Source organism: Pristis pectinata, chromosome 13 (genome assembly GCF_009764475.1).
Source record: "Pristis pectinata isolate sPriPec2 chromosome 13, sPriPec2.1.pri, whole genome shotgun sequence".
Classification (NCBI taxonomy): domain Eukaryota; kingdom Metazoa; phylum Chordata; class Chondrichthyes; order Rhinopristiformes; family Pristidae; genus Pristis; species Pristis pectinata.
Window position 1 is genome coordinate 36,617,478 of NC_067417.1, and position 22,459 is coordinate 36,639,936.

Below are 22,459 nucleotides of genomic sequence, written 5' to 3' on the forward strand. Positions count from 1 at the left end.
AAAATCCCAACGGTTTGTCATCTGGCACACCAGGCCCTGGTTCCTGTGCTCCCTTTGCACTCACTACAGTCTTGGTTTCCGCACTCCCTTGGCACTCACTAATTTCACTGGAAAATTTATTGTTATAAAAAATGTTGGAGTCTAAATAGTCTTGAAAATTTGCTAGACTGGTATAGAGTGTACTGGACTAACAGAATTTTACTGTTTCAGGGTCTCAGTTATCTGCACACTCATATATTGACTTGGTTAGAAGTATGTAATTTATTGATGATACAAAGCTGGGAAAGTGCTGTGAGTGGAATGCAAAGAAACTGCAGAAAGATATTGACAGCTTGTGAGTGTGCAATAACTAAGATGGAATATAGTGTGAAAAGAGGTGAAGTTATTCATTTTTGTAGGAAGAATAGAATTTTTTGGTGAGTTACTAGTGAATGTTCATCTGGGTCTGTTGGTATACAAAACAGTAAACCTGTTAACATACAAAACACTGATGTGTAAACTCGAGAATCAATTGGAAGACTAATAACGTGATGACTTTTATTGCAAGGCAGTTGGAGTACATGAAGAAGGAAGTCTTGTGCAGTTATGCAGGGCTTTATTGCAACTACAGGTAGAGCACTGAATGTAGTTTTGGCCTCTATGTTTAGGTAGGCTGTATTTACCCTGAGTGCAGTCTGGCTTGGATTCACTCCTGGGACAAAAAAAAGTATTCGTATAAGGAAAGATTGAATAGGATTATTCTATGTCCATTGGTGTTTGGAAGAATGAGATGATCTCATTGAAGCACAAAATTCTGGGAGGGATTGATGAATGCTAAAAGCTCTTCCTTCTAGCTATATAGAAGGGCTCTAGCCTTTTCTCAATTCTGGCTAATTCTGTAGTTTATTTTCTCCAGCTTATTTCTCACATGGCAATGTTACATTTGTTACATTCTAACTTGCTATCTTGAGATGAGTTAGCTGTTCAGGACATAAGTGAGGAGAAATTTCTTCGGTATGGCATGTGAATCTTTCGAATTATGACAGTTGTATATGGTCACTTGCTGAGAGATTGATAGATTGTTGTACCTCTGGGGGACTGCGGGAACATTGGTTTGATGGGAAGGTAGATGTGGTCAGCAAACTAGAGAGTTTATATAACTTTCTTTCCTGCTGTTGTGAAATGTGTGGTTAGAAGTACGGGACGGGAGTCTCTTCATCACATGAACTGCTGTGATTCAAAGAAGGTGGTCAGCTGTACCATTTTAAGTGCAGTTAGGTGGGGTATAAACAGTGGCCTTCATCCCCACATTTCCTGAATCAATAAATGGAGACAAAAAATCTATTGTCAAAAAAAACTGTTTCTTTCAAGTACTTTGGCCAGAAATATGTGTGAAAGAAAGGAAGGTCTCTTTAGCAACAGATTATCTTTCACTGCTCACAATTCACTTTTGTCTGACAATTACATTTGTGATCATATGATTTTCTGTGTATGTGCTGTTACATTTTAGATTTCAGTAAACACCATCAGGAAGATATGGCTTGAACACAACTTGGATTTGGAGGATAAAAATGTCCTTTATTAATGTCTGTAATAGTTCTGTGTCAACACAATTGGATAGTCTGAACCTAATTTTTTGCGCATATGAACTTTACTTGACAATATTGTTCAGGTCACAAGATTACCAGTGTGGAAACTGAAATTTTTTGGTGCATCAGGAGACATTTATTTGGTCTTATAGAAGTGGGGCTAAGTCTAAAGTTTAGAACAAGTAGATAAGGATTTGCTGTTCAGCGTGCTGTGTTACAACCTCATGCAGCCAGATAGTTTGTTACAAAAGTGGAAGGACCGTTTTACACAACAGCTCTGGAATCCTTTAATTTGATCAATAAAATATTTCCTTACCCTGGCAAAAAGAATTTAAAAAAACACACACTTGGCCCCGCTTTTCAAGAAGGATAGCAGGGAAAAGCCTGGTAATTACCGACTGTGAGCCTAACATCATTAATAGGGAAGTTATTGGAAAATGTTCTGAGGGATAGGATTAATGATCACTTAGAGAGGTAGGGACTAATCAGAGATGATCAGCATGGCTTTGACAAGGGCCGATCCTGTCTGACCAATCTGATTTTTTTTTTGGAAGAGTTTACAAAATGTACTGATGAGGGCAATGCAGTGGGTGTTTACATGGACCAGTAAGGCCTTTGACAAGGTCTCACATGGGAGACTGGCCCAAAAGGTTAGGGCCCATGGGATTCAGGGCAAGTTGGTAAATTGGATCCAAAATTATCTTGGCAATAGGAGACAAAGGGTGATATAGAGGGTTTTTGTGATTGATGCCTGTGACTGGTGGTGTTCCACATGGACTAGTGCTGGGACCCTTGCTGTTTGTAATATACATGAATGATATTGATTTGCATGTATGAAGCATGATCAGTATGTTTGCAGATGACATGAAGATTGGTGGAGTTGTTTATAGTGTGTTAGGCTACAGGGTGATATTGTTGTGTTGGTGAAATGGACTGAGAAATGGCAGACGGAGTTAAATCCAGATAAATATGAGGTGATGCGTTTTGAGAGTACGAATGAGGCTTGGATGTACACCATGAATACACCATAGAGTCCTAAGGAGTATTGAGAAACAGAGGAACCTTAGTGTACAAATCCAAAGATCTTTGATGGTGGCAGTGCAGGTAGATAATGTGGTTGAGAAGGCATATTAGCCTTCATTAGTTGGGCCATTGAGTACAAAAGCAGGGAGGTTATGCTACAAATTTACAAAATACTGGTCAAACCTCAGCTGGAATACTCCATGCAGTTCTGGTCACCACATTATAGGCAAAGTATGATAGTGTTGTAGAGGGTACAGAGGAGATTCACCAGGATGTTGCCTGGGTTGGAGAATTCCAGTTATGAGAGACTGGAGAGGCCAGGTCTGTCTTCCCCAGAGTTGAGGAGGTTAAGAGGGGGCATGATTAAGGTATATAAAAATGCAAGGAGTATAGATAGGGTAGGCTGCAGGAAACTTTTCCCCATAAATGGGGCAAGTACTGGAAGATGGGATTAATATGGATCAGTGCCCACTGGTCAGCGTGGATGTGATGGGTTGAATGGCCTGATTCCATGCTGTATGACTCAATGACATTATTCACCAAAAATTCCAAGCATTCACCTTTTGTCTAAAACATGCATTACTCTTCTGTGTCTTAGCATTGCCCCTCAGCAGTTCTGGAGTCCTCATAACAAGTTGGTAGATTCCTTCCGAACTTGAATTGAGTTACATAAGTAACTTCTGTATTTACCTAAACCTCTGAGAAAAATCTTCAAATCTGAACTCTTTCCTTTTGTCAAATCTTATCTCTTAACACCTAAAATGCAAGGATTGGCCAATATAAAGTTTGCTTTCTTTTATTAAATATAAGGAACTTATTATTACTAGTTGGCTGAGTGCCTTTAGTACAGCAAAGATTATCGTGACCTTCAGATTTTATTTATTTCTTTTATCGTGATTGAATATAGTATTAAACCCAATTTATAATTTGGTTGGCAAATGAAAACTGTACTCAATTGGTACCAATTTAGATACTGCTGAGAGAACTATATTAATTTTTAAATCCATTAGTACAAAACAGTGTACAATTCTGTTAGCTAAATGTGGTCAGATTGACTACTGCTTGGAAGCTCTTAACATAATGCAGTCTATATTTGACATTTTAATGGTCAGTACTGTCTAAAGTGCCTTTATTGCCCCAGCCCCATATTTGCAATACTTGTTAATACTCCATGATGAGTTGAATGTTACACTCTGCTTGTTCGTTACATTTTGCACAACTTTCATCTTGGGTTGCGTAACACTAACAATAGCAGGTTGGCCACTTGTTTTATATAAACTGGCCACTCTTTGGAAAGTTAGACAACTATATAATGGATGGCCAGTTTACTACTGCTTGTATTTTGTTTACCTCTACCAAAATCGAAAGTTTAATTCAGTGTCACAAATCTTGAATTCCTTTTGCTGCCAGTTCATAGGAGATTGTCCAAGTCATTTGGTTGTTGAATAAAAATTGAAACAAACACTTAATTAGATCAATGATGGTTGCTATGAAGGTTATCTACACATGTAGTACCTACATACATAAACATCTGGCTTTGGAACAGTTACTGGTCCAAAATTTGCAGCTTAAAATTATGAAAAATTTAAATTTAACAACTTAAGATTTTGATTAATCTGTGGAAAATTTTATGTATTCTTGCTATGCTTGCAGTAAAACCTTTATCTAAATATAGAACAAAAACAATTTGCATTATTTTTGTACTTTCTAAACAAGTCTTTGATTTTCTTTCATTTTATTAGTGAAGTTCAGATTATATACTGACACAGTAGTGTTACTGATATTATGGCCTCAGATTTCATAATAGTAATCATGGCAGAATTGTTGGTGCATACTATTTTTACTCTTAGAAACTGATAGCAACTTCAGAATCTTGGTGGTCATGCAGGTCAATGCATAAGTTGCTTTGGACTCCTTCACAGATTGTGGAGTTTGTGGCTACTCCATAATCGAAGAAAATCGATACATTTAAATTATTTGCAAACTAGTTCCAACGTAAAGTACCCTGAAAATCTTACTCTGTATAGCATGAGGTTAAAATAAGGTTTTTGTGGACTATTAAACCGTAGTTACTGCTTTGAAAAGTATCTGGCCCTAAAATATAAATTTTACATATGTATTTTAATTATCTCTTATTCCCTTATGATTTGAAATATTTCAAATTAAATGAAATAATAATGTCTAATTTTTCAGCTTCTGCCATAATTGGTTGTTGTTCTATTATCTAGCACAGTATAGTTTTTAAAAGATTTTTTTTATATGGATTACAATGTGTGGCCATTGTTTCATGTGATTCACTGGTCATTCAGCTTGATGATATCACAACTTCTGGATTTCTTTGAACTGATGCCTGACAACAGCAAGCTTAGTTCAAGATGTTCTCGTCACAGAGATCACTGGATCTTAGTAGCTTTCTAAGGCTAGCAACATGCTATTTTCCACTGTTTGCAGATTCCAGGCTAGAGAGTCAATGTCTAATATAATTAATTTATATTTCAATCATAATGTTTTATTCATCTTGACTGAGTTTTAAAGTTGTCTCCCAGCAGCAGAATTCTATATTTAAAGGTGTTGTAACTTAATTTAGAGGGAGGATCTTTTCTTGTACACATAGACTTGTAAAGAGAGTTTTAGGACTTTGCTATATCTTGTAAAAGTTCCAAAGCTCTTTGCGTACAATGAAATCTACTTGATGCTTTATTGAACATGGAAACCATGCTACGCACCATAAAACCTTACAAAGTGCAGTGGCCTTAATTGAAATCCCTGTTCCTTGTTCTCTGGGAACTTCAAAATGTCTTGATTCATTGGATCGGCCAAAAGGAAACTCAGTTTTTTGTCTCACATCAGGGACAGCGGATTTGACAATGTTGCATACGTTAGATCTACACAGAAGTGCTAGTCCAGATTAATTGTTTTAAGCCTTGAGATAGGTTTAGATCTGTACCTTTTTAATCAGTCAAGCTGAGTTTATACTGATATAATATTAAATTGTATGTGAGGACACAGAAGAATCATGAAGAATTTTTCCTCTGCAAGGTTAATTCTGTCCCTTGGCCATGTATTTCTTGCAGCCTGCATCTTTATGTGATTGCAGAAATCAATGGCAAATACATAGATAAATTTAAGAATGCTTACATTGGGCTAGTGACTGTGTGTGTGTGTGTGTGTGTGTGTATTGGGTCATTTTTGTGATGTAAAAATAGAAAAGGGAGAGGAATATTAGTGCACTTCAACTTTATATTAATAAAGTCAAGTAATCTTAAACTATAATGATAGAAGAAACACAGCTAATGAAAGGTATAACTTATTTCTGTTTTTCTTTCAGATACAGAGCCTGATGATTCTGCATCATTTTACATCTTTAATGAAGGCAACCATCAGTCAAATGTAATCCAACCAATAGGTGTTCATCACCATGAAACACAGACAAATTCTACAATATTCTCATCGCCACACCGGCTGCAGGCCTCAAATGTCCAAGAGTCAAAGTATAACCCAGTAGGTGCACCAAAAGCATTTGAATGTCCAAGTATTCAAATCACCTCCATCTCTCCCAATTGTCACCAAGGAATAGGACCTAATGAAGAAGAAGTGCATGCAAATGGCACAGATAATGACTATATGGAAAGACCATCCAGGGACCATCTATATCTTCCTCTTGATCCTTCGTATTACAGGGATGCATCACTAAGCCCAAGTCCTGCTAGCAGCATTTCTTCCAGGAGTTGGTTTTCAGATGCTTCATCTTGTGAATCTTTCTCTCACGTATATGATGATGTAGACTCAGAGTTGAATGAAGCTGCTGCTCGATTTACACTTGGTTCACCTAGTGGATCACCTAGATGTTGTCCAGCAGATGAGTCATGGCATCCAAATTATGCATTTGCAAATTCGCTATCACCTAGACAATCACCCTGCCATTCACCTAGAGCGAGTGTTACTGATGAAAACTGGCTCAGCCCTCGCCCAACTTCAAGGCCATCATCCAGACCCACTTCTCCCTGGGGAAAGCGACGGCATTCAAGTGCAGAGATCTGTTATGCAGGCTCACTTTCACCCCACCATTCACCTACACCGTCTCCTGGTCATTCCCCAAGAGGAAGTGTTACAGAGGATACATGGCTTAGTAACACTGTTCTTCAGGGTGCCTCCAGTCTAAGTCCTGGGCTCATTCCATTTCAGTGTTGCCCTCCAGAGACTGACATACCTTTAAAATCAAGGAAGACCTCCCAGGATCAGGCTGCTACAGTGTCAGGGAAAATAGATTTGACTTCAGAAGATCAGGGAAGCTTATCACCTTCAGTTGAATCTCCAGTAGATGATCTTTCTGGTACTCTACATCCTTTAAAGAAAGATTTGTCAAGTGAACAGTTTCTTTCTGTTCCCTCACATTTCACGTGGAACAAACCAAAACCTGGTGGCCATACACCAATTTTTCGGTAAGTTCAGTACATTTTTTTAGGATGTTGCCTGCAGGATTTCTTTTTTAAAGCCGAGGGAAATAATGACCAAAAATATACCGTGGAGCTAAGGATGCTAACAGTTGGTTGTAAGAATAGTGATAAATAATTTTTTTAAGTAAAGTTTAAGATTGTAATGGCTGAAAGTATTATGAGTTTCTAAAAATAATATGTTCTTCTCCTTTAAAATCTATGGCCAGAGGTGAAGTTAAAATAGTTAATGCATTTGAACTCTTGATTTTGTATTATATGTTTAACTTCTAGTTCACCTTAAGGTGAAACTCTATTTTGAAAATAGTTAATTGTGCCATGTGAGAGGTGTTGTAGCAAAACTTCTAATTTGTCATACTCCTTCTTGTGCTCAGATTCATCTGTGACCTCCTTCCACTCTCAGGTCCATAACTTTGTTCAACCTTTCATCAATTCTGTGTTCCCACCATTCTGACATGTTCGTCCCTGAATTCCTTTGTTTCAGTGCTTGTGCTTGCAGCCCTCTGGGTCCTAATAATTTCTGTCTCTCTACTTTTCTAAAATGGCCACGAATACCTACCACATTTTTGAGTCTTTGGAAATTTGGTAATGTTCTAAAGGGTGTGCAGGAATAGAGGGACCTGGATAAATGTTGGAAAGTGGGAGGGATGTTCAGAGTTGTTGATAAACCACATGGGGAATTGTAGTATTCAAAAGCAGAAGAGTTATGGTGAACTTTTTTAAAAACAAAACAATGGTCAGGCAACAGCTGGAAGTTCAGCTACGTTAAGAATGGTATTGTGCTTCTTGGTTCAAGGAAGGTTGGGGACAAACAGGATTGTGACTGATTTAAATGGGCTAAATAAAGGGAAGCCGTTCTGTTGACGGATTCAAGGTCTAAGTGATACAGGTTTAATATTTTGGACAAAAGATACATGGGGGATGTGAGAATAAAGCATTATTACAGTACTTGAGTAAATACAATCTAGAAACTACTGCTTCTGAAGTTGATGGGAACAGAATCAGTGCCTTCAAAAGGGATGGATGCTTGAGAGAGACAAATTTTGGGGGGCTTTAGGGAAAGAGTGGGAGAATGGGACGATGGGACTGCTTTACTTGGAGCTGGAATATCCTCAATGGGTTGATTGGCCTCCTTTGTTCTAACAATTCTGTGCTGCTTTGATTCTGTTACACTCTCCATCCCAAAAAGCTGTTGAAAATTTCAAAGTTAAGATGAATAGTTTTTTGTTAAAGTTACCCACTAATCGTGCACTGAATTAACTGTTTAAAAATTTGTATGGCTTCCCTCCTCTTAAACTTTGAATGATACTACGTGCATGACTACACAAAATATTGTGTCCCTCCATGAATGGAATCATTTTCATGAACATGGTTTGAAATTAGGCATGTGTTCACATATTTAAAAGGAAAATGAGATGGGATAAATAAGAGCATAAAAGATGGAAAACCAAAATTAAAAGTTTTTGATTTTTGTGTGGCTAGGATGACCTCCAAGTACATTCTTGGCATAGAAGCAGCATTTTATCTTCCACAGGACCAATTCCTGAGAAGTTCTGCAATAAAATAGCAATTACGATTTTCATTCTACCCTATCCTGGTCTCAGTGCCGGAATTCTTGAACCCTCACTACTGCTAACTGCAGCTGACTGGCAATCTGTATTGCAACAGGTTGCTGATTTTGCCCATCTTTTGTTCCATCAGAACAGGTGAGTTGTGAGTTGCCAGTTCCTTGCCTCTTTGCATTGAATTGAAATTTCAGAACAAGTGACAATCTCCACCACCTGGTATTAGAATAAGTGACCTTTTTCAGAGCAGTGTCTGGTCCTTTAAATGGAGGATAGCCTTCAAAAACAACTAGTGCTTTTTCAGCAGTATAACATTTCGTGGCATTGTGAGGTTGTGAAGTTCCTTTCCTTTCATTGTTCCTTACTTTATCATCCCCTTAACTTTCTGCTAATCCACACCTCCCAGCAACCACTCCCCCTTCCCCCTCTATCTGTTTCAATATGTTTTTATCCTCTGCATCCATTATTCACTTCCCTTCCTCTTTACCTTCTTACAGCTTCATGAAATGCTGCTAGGCCTTATTGGAATAAGGAACCAAATTTAACATGACCTTTTAAACTATCTTCCTTAAGGAGTTCAATTCTGAATGAAATGCTGTAATTCAAAGCGTTGAATCAGGGAAGGGTCCACATAGTTCTGTACCTTGCATAAGTGATCATTATTTGGACAAAAACAGTCAATAATGAGTTTGCTTCTAAAGTTAAAATGACTTCAGGGTAACAAAATCTCAGTGAAAGAAGTCCAGCTCCTGGAAATCTTCATGTATATTCAGGTATAAAGCCTATTTAAGGCCTCATATGCTGGGATTGCCAGCACTGGTTGGATGTATTTCTCAAGGTTTCCTCACTGCCATCTCCCACTGCCCCGTTTCTTCTGCTTTGGTTCATCATTACACATAATGCCTTTTCATGCCATCTGAAAAGCAAACTTTTTTTTCTTTAATACAGTTAACAAGTAAATATCTTTTAATAAATTTTATAACATTCTTTTTTAACCCCTCTATCTATTGTTTACAGCAATGGCCTGATTCCTGATTTATTCAGGACAATCTTAGAGCATTAGGAACTCTGCCACGCACATTTAGACTCCCGGAGTCTAAAGTTACATTTGTATGTTGCATTATTTGTATTATGGACTTGTTCCACTCCTAACTACTACATAATACTCACTGTATATTTCTTTTGGCATTAGCACTGCAAAATGTGCAATATATTTGAAGTGGAAATAATTAGCTTCCCCATGAGTCAAAGCTAGAAATTCTAAACTAATTCAAGAAGTAAAATATAATTGATTTGCAGATGTGTATTGTAACTGTTGGTTTTGAGGCTGGTAACAATATAGTCTCAGGACTTGCATTTAACTTTGGCTTGTGCAGAAAGTGCAATGACCAAAATAGATTTCTCCTAAGATTATAAACACAAATTACTTTGAAGTGTTGTTTGAAGCAGGTGTGATTTAAGAAGAGTTCAGCTCAACCTTCATATTCACTCCTCAAATAACATTTCCTTTAGAGCTAGACTTGCAAAGACCCCAAAGTCTGGTTCAAACACAGGCTTCAGTGTATACATTGACTTAAGTACCAAGAAACCTTGAGGCTAAAAATACCAGGCTTGTTACAGTTTTAGTCCCTTGGTGTTCTTTCAGCATTTGCTACTTGCTGAAATCTTTCAAGGGAATCTTGGCCTGTATTTTGCAAAATAATCAGAAGATCAGCAGCTAAAATAAACATGTGAAGGTTAAATAATTTACATTGTGGGATCAGAAATTATATTTGCAGAACCAGATACCAGCAAACAAAATGCTGAAGGCGCAGATTCTGAAGGAAGGTTAAGTTGTTATGTAGTTTAGGATTTTTTGATGTTGTTGAATTATTTTGTTTTAAGTAGTCATGAGCGTTTCTGATTCTATAACTGTGCAATACAATGACACAGCTGGTTAGCTGTAAGAAAGCTTTTTTAATAATGGAATAAGTGTCCTGGCAGCAAGAGTTATGGATTACTAAAATGAGTAATTATAAGCATCAAAAGTAATTTATAAGAATCAAAATTTGTATTTATAAATCACCCCAGGCTGCTTACTTCCTCTTATGCTTCTGGAACACATGGTTTACCTATTTGCTTTGATCTAATTATTTTGGGAGGTCAGCCTTTGTAAAGATTAATGAATTAACAGGTTGAACTTATGGAGTCTCCTCATAGTAATCAGTCTTATTTCCAATGCAGTTACAAATTAGTTTTGTATTTTGAAAATGACAATTCCAAAAAAGTTAAATGGGAATTAAAATATTTCTCTGTGCAATTCATATTCTTTTTAAAATAACAGGTGATTATCAGTTCACATCTATTCCTAACTCCATTTAAAAAAAAGCAAGGTAGACAAATACTTACATACTTACTATGATGTCTGGATATCCCAAAGTGTTTCACAATCAATTCAAATACAAGTGTAATCACTGCACTGGTAACTCACTTAATGTGCAGGTTGCATTCCCAGAAATGAGTGCTCATTTGGCACATTGGCGTTGCAGATACTGCGGGTGTCTTGCAGCTCTGCCACCCTGGCTCTATTCTGACCTTCAGTGTTGTCAGTGTGGAGCTTGCATGCTCTCACTGTGACTGTGCAAGTTTTCCCCTGGGTGCTCCAGCTTCCTCCCACATCCCAAAGATATGCTACTTATTGGGTCAATAGGTGACTGTAAATTGTCCCAAGTGCGGTGGGTGACAAGAAGATTGGGATGTGTTAATGGGCATTTATGAGAGACTAGGAACAAAGTTGGGGAATGGGTTGATGGGATTGCTCTGCGCCTCAGTGCCGCTTATATTATGTATAGAAATATGGAATCAGTGCTAAATGGGGTCATCATTGCATAATATTTAGAGAGATGCAATACTGACAACAATGCAGTGCTGTGAATCTGACGCAAACCCCTGTTCTCCTTGCTGCTGTGCCAGAAACCTGATGTGAATCCAGCAATGAATCGCCCACAAACAGAGGCTGATACAGCTTCCATTTATATGAAATAGGTGATGATGAGGGAGATCTAAGGATCTAGCTGCTCAGTCAATGTATGGAGTAGATGCTGCCAATACCCAGCAATGGACCGCACTCCCATTGCTGGCCAGGGTGCAGCCATAAGCCCCACATCTCAGTGCTGAGTAGATATGCTGCTCACCCTGGCACATCAAACATCAGTGCTCACACATAGCATCTCCACACTGAGTCGTTCATTTGCGCCATGTTCCAAGCAGGCTGCTTTGAAGTGCAGCAGCATGTAGTCTGTGGATGCCTTTTTTTTAAAAAAAAGTAAACAGGTGGATACACTTGGGAGTGTTTGACTGTAGAACCAAGAGCATTATAATGTATCAACAACTGTAGGGTAACACCAAATGTGGTATGTGTCTATTGTAATTTGGGAACATTCCTGTTAACTTCCTAAGCATCTCTGCATGTGAACTCTTAACACCCCTACCTTTGCATCCTGTCATTGAAGCTTTTGTATATATTAGTGAGCACTTTACTTTCTACATTTGCTTTAATTATCAATCCATCCATCATGCAGCCTCTATCCTACCTGTACAGCACCATCCATGCCTACTTTCTGACTACTCTGGCTTTGGTATTGTCTCCCCTTCTACCTTTTCATGGCAGTGATTCTTCATTCAGGTTTTATCACTGCACCATTCTTTTTCTCCCCACCACTAACCCTTGGAACTAGTTAGTCACTCGCCATCTTTCTTTTGAGGAAACTTCTTAAAATGTATTTTGTTTTTGGTCATTTTTTTCTTAATTCTGCTTTGGATTTCATTCTCACAGATGAAATGTATTGGCAAAGGTGATGAATAACTGCGGTATGATTTGGAAACAAGTTTCACTTTCTGTTTGTTTTGAAAGTAACTGATGCGAATTGGGTTAGAGTAGTCCCCACGTTTTGCAGTGTGTAATTTCTACTGTAACCTGACACTACCTGCTGCGTAGGGTGCTTCGGGTACAGAAGAGCATTGTAATTGCTGAGGAAATCAAATAAGATTAAGATCAGTATCATCAAAACTGAATTTAATCTGTCTTGTAAACCATATATTCTAAAGGATGTTCCCAGATCTGAACTCTTGTTTAATGCTGAGTAGATGCTTTTTTTTAAAAAAATGTGTGCCAAAATACTCTGCTAATGTAGCATTGGGGCCTGGTCCATGCCTATTAAAACTCAAAAGGTCTTGTGTTAAAAGCTTTGTAATGATTTTCTTTAGCAGAGGCTCTTGAGAGTACATAGAAGCAATTATGGAGTTATAAATAATGAAAAAAATCATAATCAATGAGATAAAAAATTTAACCTTAATTGAAAGTAGAAAATTTGTCAGCTACTGCTGAATAGAAAGTAAATTTTATTGTAAACATTATAGTTTATTTCAAATAATTTTCACATGTATTATGATCCAACACAACTAAATACTAAGAAATGTAGCAAATGTTATTTTAATGCAAAAATTAACTATATTGTTTTCTACTTAGCAATGATAACAAGGACTACATAATACCAATGTTCACCTTTTATACCAAATTTAAACATGGATGTAGCATGCATTTTCTATAAAGGGTCTGGGAAATTTTGTTTAAATAGAAATGACTGAGGTGGTAAATTGGACACTAAACTGTGGTATTCTAACAATGCAGTAAATTTGGTGGGTCACATAAAATTGCTTATCTAAATTGTGGATCTATTGGTAAGAAGTAAATAGGTAGGAAATCACAACATTTAAGTTCTTACAAAAGCTAATATAAATTGAACTCTCTTTATTTGAATTAGTCTGATGCCCAACATGGAGCTGTAATACAGCAGCTATGATGCAAATAGTCTCAGAGTAAAGGTAATTGTTCTGAGAGTAAAAGTTGATCTTGATTACTGTAGGTATTGTAAAATTCTTTTTTCTGAATAATGATAAACAATTTCCATTTATGCAGCAGCTCTAACATCCCAAAAATATACCTAAGCACTTTATGGAGTATTAGGAAACAGAAAATTTAAACTGAACCGCAGGATATGATATTGCAGAAATAGCCAAAAGTTTAATCAAGGAGGATCTTAGAAGTAGTGAAGAGGTACAGAGAATGAATTTCAGAGCTTAGGTATTTGGTAGCTAATGGTACAGCTACCGTAGATGGAATTTGGGAATGCTCAAGGGGTTGGAATTGGAGAAGGCCAGGTACCTCCAAGTGTTGTAGAGCTGGAGGAGAAATAGGGAATGGTAAGCCCATGGAGTCATTGAGGATAAGAATTTCAAGATAAAGGCATTGCTTAATTGGTAGCCATTATAGTTCATGCAAGCACTGCAGTGATGCATGAACACAGTGTGAAGAGAGCCTGGATGTGGGCAGCAGAGTTTAGGACGTCCTCAAGTTTACTAAGATTAGAATGAGATAGGCAAGTCAGAAGTATTTGGGGGAGTAGTCCAGGCTAGAAATAACAAAGGCATTTTAAGAGAATTACAGCAGGTGTCATGGTAAAATTACCAGTTTAGTAATCCAAAGTATTGGACTGTCAATCCCATGAGTTCAAATCCCACCAGTTTGGGAACTTAAATTCAGTAACAGTCGGGAATTTAAGTAGAGAGTTACTCTGAATAGTTATGTGGTTAATTAAATAGTGAGAGGTGTTTTATGAAAACGTTTTCTCCTGTAATGATAACCATATTTGTTAATTTGACTGCTAAGGTCCAACAGACTGGTCTAGATACTGGTCCAGAGCAGCTCTCTGAAATCACCATGCAAACCATTCCATTTTATCAAAATTGCTACATTGAAATACAGAAACTCAATAGCATCCAGGACAGCCTGCTTGATTGGCATCCCAACAGAGACCTAAACATTCATTTGTTCCATCAGACACCGTAAACATTCATTCCTTCCACCACTGGTGAACAGAGGCTACAGGGTGTACCATCTACAAAATGCACTGCAGTTTCTTGCCTAGGCTATTTAAACAGCACCTCCCAAACTTGTGACCTCTACCATCAAGGGCAAGGGCAGCAGGGAACAGTGCCACCTACAGGTTCCCCTCCAGTCGCACACCACCCTGACTTGAAAGTATATCTCTCCCTTCTTCATCGCTGGGTGAGTTTTCAGTAATTGCAGAATTGTATCTTGCCACAATCTGTAACTCCATGACCAAGTGTGTCCCTCACTCTGTCATTAATATCAAACTGAGGAACCAATCCTGGTTCATCTAGTAGAGTTGAAGAGCATGAGAAGAGTATCACCATGTAGACCTAAAAGAATTAGCGCTAACATGGCAGAGCTGCAAACAGTTAGGTGTATATTATATTACATTTAAATGTATATCAAATTACATTTAATATACTGAGCTGAGCAATTCCACAGTGAATGGATCTGATCAAAGCTCGGCAGTCCTGCCACATCCTTTCCTGAATGATGGCAAACAATTAGTGGAGATGGCTCCAAGAAAATCTCATCCTCAACATTGGTAGTGTCCAGTGTGGGAGTGCTAAAGACTAGACTGAATCATTTGCTATCATCTTCAGTGCCGAGAGGATGATCTATCTCAGTTTTCTTATGTTATCACTGCCATCATGGAAGCTAGTTTTTGGCCAGTTTGATATATAAAGAAACTGATGAAAACGTTGAATACAGCAAAGGCTGTGGGACCAGCCAACATTTTGATTGTTGTGTTGAAGACTTGCACTCCAGAATCAACTGTGCCACTAGCCAAGTTGCATCAGTCTAAAACTGACACCTGCTCATTGATATGAAAAATTGTCTAGGTATATCCAAACAGATAAATATCATATAACAAGATAAATCCAAGCTTGCTGATTACCACCCATTCAGTCTACTTTCAGCAAAGTAATGGAAATATACTTGACAGTGTCATTAGGCAGCACAAATCTCACCTATAACCAATTCACTGCTGTTTATTTTGGCTTTTAGTAAGATCACTTGGCCACAGCCTTGGCCAGAAAGAATATGGACCAGTAATGAATTCTGGTGGGGAGGTGACAATACTGTCCTTGACATTTAAATCATTGGGCACCAAGGGGAAAACAATTCACTGAATCATACCTTGCACAAAGGAAATGATTGAACATGTTGGAGGCCAGTTTCAGATAGTTGCCCAGGGAAGGGGGGGTGGGGGGGGGGGGTTGGTGTTTGTAGAGATGTTGAGGACCAAAAATGAAGGGTTTAGTTTTCCCAACATTTAAAGGAATTTTCTGATTATTTAGCTGTTGGTGCTGGACAAACCATGACAAGTTGGAGACAGTGGAGAGGTCAAGTTGGAGTTATGGGGAAAAGCTGATTTTACACCTGGCTTCCAGTCCAGAATGCTTTTGCTCTGTTATTTCTTTAATTTTTAACTTTTATTGTTAAAAATATAGTGAAGATTCTCATGCTAGAAAACTATTGATTAACTTTGGATAAACAATTGTTTTTTGATCTTTAGCAAATGGTCAGTCTGCTCATTAAATGATGGTTTGATAAAAGTGCACATGCCAATTTAATTTCATGTACCTTTTTCTTTACAGCATTTTTGTTAATAAAATATTCGAGCATCGGAAGTTGCTGATTAAAGAATTTACTAATTTTAACAAGTATCAGAGATTAGGTGGAACATTTCCTTGATCAGCTCAAACTATAAGAAGGTTCAAGATATTTAATGCATTTCTTAGTGCAAATTGAATGTGTAAATAAGATCACTTCTGTTAACATTTATTTATAGTGCAACTCCATGAAATTGATCTTTCTCGTGGATCCCCTTGCAATCCTGAACTTCCTTGCAGATAACAATGCTTTGTGCAATTCACCAGCATGTTATGGTAGTACTCTGTTCTGCATAAAAATCAGATGTTAGAAAATAGTAAGCTGACTGTACCATCATCTGAAGCATCCAGATCTAAACAATTCATCTGGACTCTTCTGATGAGAATGCAATCAACGTCTTATTTTCTCTAACCAGAGCAGGCACAAGTCTTCAATGACTATGTATGGTTGTCAAACCAGGCTGGCAGAATGTTTAAAAAAGGACATCACATGGTATATTAAAGTTATAAAATTTTTTTGAATTCTTTTGTTAATTAAACATACAGTGGATTTCATCCCAGGAGGATGTTCTATTTAAATGATAAACTGATAAAAAAGATTTCACTGCTGTCTGAATTGTGTGCAGCTTCTTAGAAGAAGCTCACTTAAATAGCATTTCTGAATCCTACCCCCAAACAGATGTACTTAATTTTGATTTAAATTCAATTTCATGGAGTTGCACGATAAATAAATACAAGTTAATGTAGAAATTACCTTACTTACATTTTAAATTAGCCTGTGGTCCCATACAGTTTATGAACAACAAAAAAGTGTAATGACCGTTCAGTAGTGCATTGTGGTGCCTCAGTCGCTATTGAAACAGTGGGTTCATGTTTGAAACTGTCATTGGTGTACTGCTGCTGTGACTAGGTTGCACATCCATTTGGGTACACAAGAATTTCTAGGCCTCTGTGAGAAAATATAACAAGATCAGCCACATAAAAGCATGTCAGAGGCTGAGTATTCCATAGTGATTGACTTGCTTTCTGGCCTCTTAAAACCACTGACCTGAACATTTTTTCCATCAATGGTGCATCAAAGCTGTAGTGTATACAATGTGTACTGTATTTACAATATGCATAGCTCATTTTATCAATGGTTTTTCAATAACATACTTTTCAAACCTGTGACTTCTGCTAGCACTATGAGATCCACAGACCCATGGGAACCCTATCGTTTCCAAGTTCCTCTCCAAATCATTCACCATCCTAACTTGATACACATTGCCATTTCTTCATCACAATTGAGTCAACCCTTAATAGAACAAGAGGAGCATCTTCAGCAGGACTTCTGGTATTAAGGACCTTAGGACCACCTTAAGACAACTGTGGGTTGGCATGAAATGCTCATATACTATAAGAGAATTAAAACAAAAAATCCAAATACCTCCCAAGTAGATATAAAATGTGCAGATTTCTACTTCCATCACTCTGAGCCAACCATGTATATGTGCACAATCACAGAAATCACTGTTAATCTACCAAATGCCCAATTTCTTTTTAAGATGCCATGGGCCCAATTGAGCTTACATCTATGTAAAATGATGAATTTTCATTTATGCACTGCTGTTCTGTAATTTCAAGGCAGCTTTGATAATTACTGAAACCCGAGTGACAGTTACCAAAGTGATGGGTTGGTGAGAAAAAAAATGTATTTCAAGAAAGGTATTAAGAGAGCACAAATAGGTAAAGAAGCTGAGGTTTTTAGTGATGGCAATGCAGAGACCTGGGCTGAGATGTCAGAAGGATTTCGTACTCTATCAGGGTGTGGAAAGAGTAAGGAAGTTGCTCATATCAGATGACAAGAAGTGTACTGGTCCAGCCAATGGTGAATGTCTTTATACTTTGGAGACATTCCAGTCTCTCTCTGAGCTCCTTTGTGCATGGTTGTGATTAAGTCTTCATAGAAAGAAAATTGAACCAATACAATGGCATTTAATATCTGTTTACATTTTGCCTCGAGCCTTTTTGGACATAGCATGACTATAAAGATTTAATTAGCCTCATTAAATAATCTGCTTCCATTCATAGTGCCTCTTGGAAAGGGGAAATCCATGTTTTTGACCATTTTCACCCCACAGGATGCTTTGTATCATGGCTGGTCATGCATTACCAGAGTGAAGGAATTGCTGACCCATGAGGTATTGCCAACTGAGCTGGAAGGAGAAAAATGGTTTCAGACGGTAGCAGAAAGTTTATTGAAGATAAATATTTTAAGGAAAGATACTTTACTCACACCTAATTGTAAGATTATCATCGAAACATACGGCACAGAAGTGGCCCTTTCAGCCCATCTTGTCAATGCCTACCGTGATGCCCATCCATGTTAATCCCATTTGCCCGCATTAGGCTTGTGTCCCTCTATGCCATTCCTATCCAAGTACCTACACAAATGCTTTTTTAAACGTTGTAATTATATCTGCCTTCAGCACTTCCTCTGGCAGTTTATTCCAAATATTTGCCACCCTATGTGGAAAAACTTACCCCTCAGATTCTACTTAAAATACCCTTCTGATGGTAATGTTGAAATAAATGCGATAACATTTTGCAGGGTACTTAAAGCATATGTATATTTTGACTTTCAGTACATCATCGTTGCCTTCCTTAGATTGGCCTTTGCCAAGTCAGTATATGCAGTATGATCTAAAGATTGAAATGCAACCGAAGACCCATCACAGGGCTCACTATGAGACAGAAGGGAGTCGAGGAGCAGTGAAGGCTTCTTCTGGAGGACACCCGGTTGTTAAGGTACTTCTCTTATTTTGCTAGATTACTGATTAAAAAGCTGTTTGTTTACCCTTTGTGTTTTAATTGTATATCAATTTTTGCTCTTATAAATGTGAAATTTTGTCTATAGTTGGCATTCCAGACCTCTTACCACTTTGGTAACAATGTACTGAAGGAAAGATATCTCAAGCACAGTTCCTGAAAAATTATGTAATAAGCTTTTCTTGTAAGGGATTTGTTGCTGGGAAGTTTCTGTTCACTTGCTTCATTGATATAGTTCTGCAAAATTTAGTATTGAGTTTTTATTTCACCAGTGCTTTAATTAAGCTTTAATTAACCTTGCATCAGTTTTTGCTTGTTTGTCAGATAAGTGTTTCTCAAAGTTTTGTGTGCGAAGAGAAAGCAGAACCAAAACTTTTCGTGCTGTTTTTACCTCTTACTGTCATTCTGTAAAAGGATATCTTATTTATCATTGGTGTTTCATGTCACAAGGTTCACAAGTCAACCATCACCTGTTGATGCATTGAAAACAAAGCAGCAAGAACAATTATTTGTTACTATGGTTTCAATGTGTTAAAGTTTCATCTCTTACCTGTTAGCAGATGTCATTGCTGTAATATCATGAATTAATTTTTTGGGAAACAGTATTGTGTGGAAAAAAATGCATGGTATATTAGGTAGAAATGGTTCAAAGTTTAGAAGTAATGGTGCATATTATGTGCAAATGTGGTGACTCACCGTCCGAGCAGGCGAACCGGCTCAACGGTCAGGGCACGCGTCATCGGAGCGGCGAGGCCCAAGATGGCGCTGGGCCTTTGTCTTCCCCGGGCGACAGCGGAGAACCCGCACGCGCGAGAAGACTCTGAGGTAGCGCGTACGTCATTTCCTTTCTCGGAAGGCGGGAACCGTTTCACTTAAAAGGCCCGCGCACGGCGGGAAATAAATCAGTCTTGTTCTACAACTCACAGACTCGTGTCTTTATTTTCACATCGCGGTAGCAGCCGCTACATTGGTGACCCCGATGGTCCAAACAGATTTTGGACCCTCACAATGACCGACAACGCAGCAGCCAACGCAGTGGTACTCAAGCTGCCCACCTTTTGGATGCTTCAGCCCCGCGTGTGATTCGACCAGGCCAAAATCCAGTTCCAACTTTGCCAGATCACCTCCGACTCCACACGGTACTACCACGTGTTCAGCTCCCTGGACCAGGAGACAGCTGCCCAGGTCAGAGACTTTATCCAGTCTCCTCTGGAGGAAGACAAGTACCCGGCTTTCAAGGACCTTCTCATTCGGCCTCTCCCGTCATGAGCGCGCTGCCCACCTGCTTTATCTCGACGGCCTGGGGGACAGATCTCCATCGGCACTGATAAACGAGATGCTGGCTTTGGCTGAGGGGCACAAGCCCTGCCTGATGTTCAAGCAGGCCTTCCTCGAACAGCTGCCCGACGACATTCACCTGCTGTTGGCTGACGCCGATTTCAGCAGCCCACATGAGGTAGCCACCCGGGCAGATGTCCTATGGAAGGCCAAATGCGAGAGCAGTTCGTCCGTCGGCCAAATCGCAGACCGCGTGCCCAACGCCTACCTAAACCAGCAGCTGAGCGACCACATCCCAGAAGCACTGACGACCAGCTGTGCTTCTACCATCAGAGGTGGGGCGTGGAGGCCCGTTGATGCCACCCACCCTGCAAATTTCAGGTAAACGCCAGGGCCAGCCGCCGCTGATGGCTACGGCAGCTGGCCACCAACACAGCCTCCTATTCATTTGGGACAAGCAGTCTGGGCGTCATTTCCTTGTCAATACTGGAGCAGGGTCAGTGTTCTACCCCCAACCGGCAGCGACACTCGTAGCAGGCAACAGGGACCCCGCCCTCAAAGCTGCAAATGGCACAATGATACGGACTTTCGGTACCCGTACAGTCCAATTACAATTCGACGACAGCTGTTTTACTTGGAACTTTACCCTTGCTGCCGTCGCCAAGCCACTCCTGGGAGACAACTTCCCCCGGGCCCACAGCCTGTTAGTCGACCTGCGAGGGAAATGGCTAGTGCACTCCGGAACCTTCCAACCTTACTCTCTGGGAGAAGCCAGCCTACCAGCCTCGCGCCTGGACTCCGTTTCCCTGTCTGGCAATGAGTTCACCAAGCTCCTAGCCGAGTTCCCATCGGTTCTGGCACCTCAGTTCAAGAATTCGATGCCCAAACACTGTGCGGCACCACATTACTACGACAGGGCCACCCCTTCACGCCTGAGTACAACGACTACCTCCAGACAAGCTCCACCTGGCGAAGGAGGAGTTCCGCCGCATGGAGGAGCTGGGGATCGCTTGCAGGTCAGACAGCCCCTGGGCCTCCCCCCTGCACATGGTCCCCAAAGCCACCGGTGGGTGGAGGCCCTGCGGCGATTACCGTAGGCTAAACGACGCCACCACCCCAGACCACTACCCCGTCCCTCTGATCCAGGACTTCGCGGCAAACCTACACGGGGCCCACATCTTCTCCAAGGTGGACCTTGTCCGGGGGTGCCACCAAATCCCGGTCCACCCTGACGATGTCCCCAAAACTGCGCTCATCACTCCATGCGGCCTCTTCGAATTCCTTTGAATGCCATTCGGCCTTAAGAACGCCGCACAGACCTTCCAGCGGCTGATGGATGCGGTAGGCCGCGACCTGGACTTCATGTTCGTTTACTTGGATGACATACTAATCGCTAGCCAAGAACACCTTTCCCACCTCCGCCAACTGTACTCCCGCCTCAGTGATTTCGGCCTCACTATCAACCCGGTGAAGTGCCAATTCGGGCTCGACTCTATTGATTTCCTCGGCCACAGAATGACCAGCAAGGAAGCAACACCCCTACCTGCCAAGGTAGATGCAATCCACCATTTTGTCCATCCCAACACGATCAAAGGCCTGCAGGGGTTCATTGGGATGGTCACCTTTTACCATCATTTCATCCCTGCAGCAGCCCGTATCAAGTGCCCCTTGTTCTCGCTGATGTCTGGTGAGGGCAAGGACATCGCCTGGGATGACGAGGCCGCGGCTGCCTTCATTAAGGCCTAAGAAGCCCTAGCAGACGCCGCGATGCTGGTCCATCCCAGGACAGACATTCCAACCGCCCTCACAGTGGATGCATCCAACACCACGGTCGGTGGGGTACTGGAACAACTAATCGAAGGCCGTTGGCAACCCTTGGCATTTTTCAGCAGGCACTTTAGGCCACCTGAACTTAAATACAGCGTTTTTGATCGGGTGCTACTAGCGCTGTACCTGGCAATCTGGCACTTCCGGTACTTTTTAGAAGGCAGGCCTTTCACTGTGTTCACTGACCATAAGCCATTGTCTTTTGCCTTCGCTAAAATCTCCGATCCCAGGTCAGCCCGCCAGCAGTGACATTTGTCCTACATTTCCGAGTTCACAACGGATATCCAACATGTCTCCAGAAAAGACAATGTCGTTGCTGACGCGTTCTCCAGACTGACCATCCATAGCCTGTCCCTGGGTGTAGACTACACGGCCCTGGCTGACGCAC

General features: G+C 40.0%; 1 protein-coding gene across 1 annotated transcript in view; it reads left to right on the forward strand.

Annotated features, from left to right (window-relative positions):
- The window catches only part of nfatc3a (nuclear factor of activated T cells 3a), a 128,237-nt gene that overhangs the window by 11,782 nt on the left and 93,996 nt on the right, over positions 1 to 22,459 (forward strand). The window contains exons 2-3 of the mRNA XM_052028406.1: positions 5,920 to 7,033; positions 18,783 to 18,945. Coding sequence (XP_051884366.1) covers positions 5,920 to 7,033; positions 18,783 to 18,945 — 1,277 coding nt within the window. The remainder of the gene's footprint in view (positions 1 to 5,919; positions 7,034 to 18,782; positions 18,946 to 22,459) is intronic.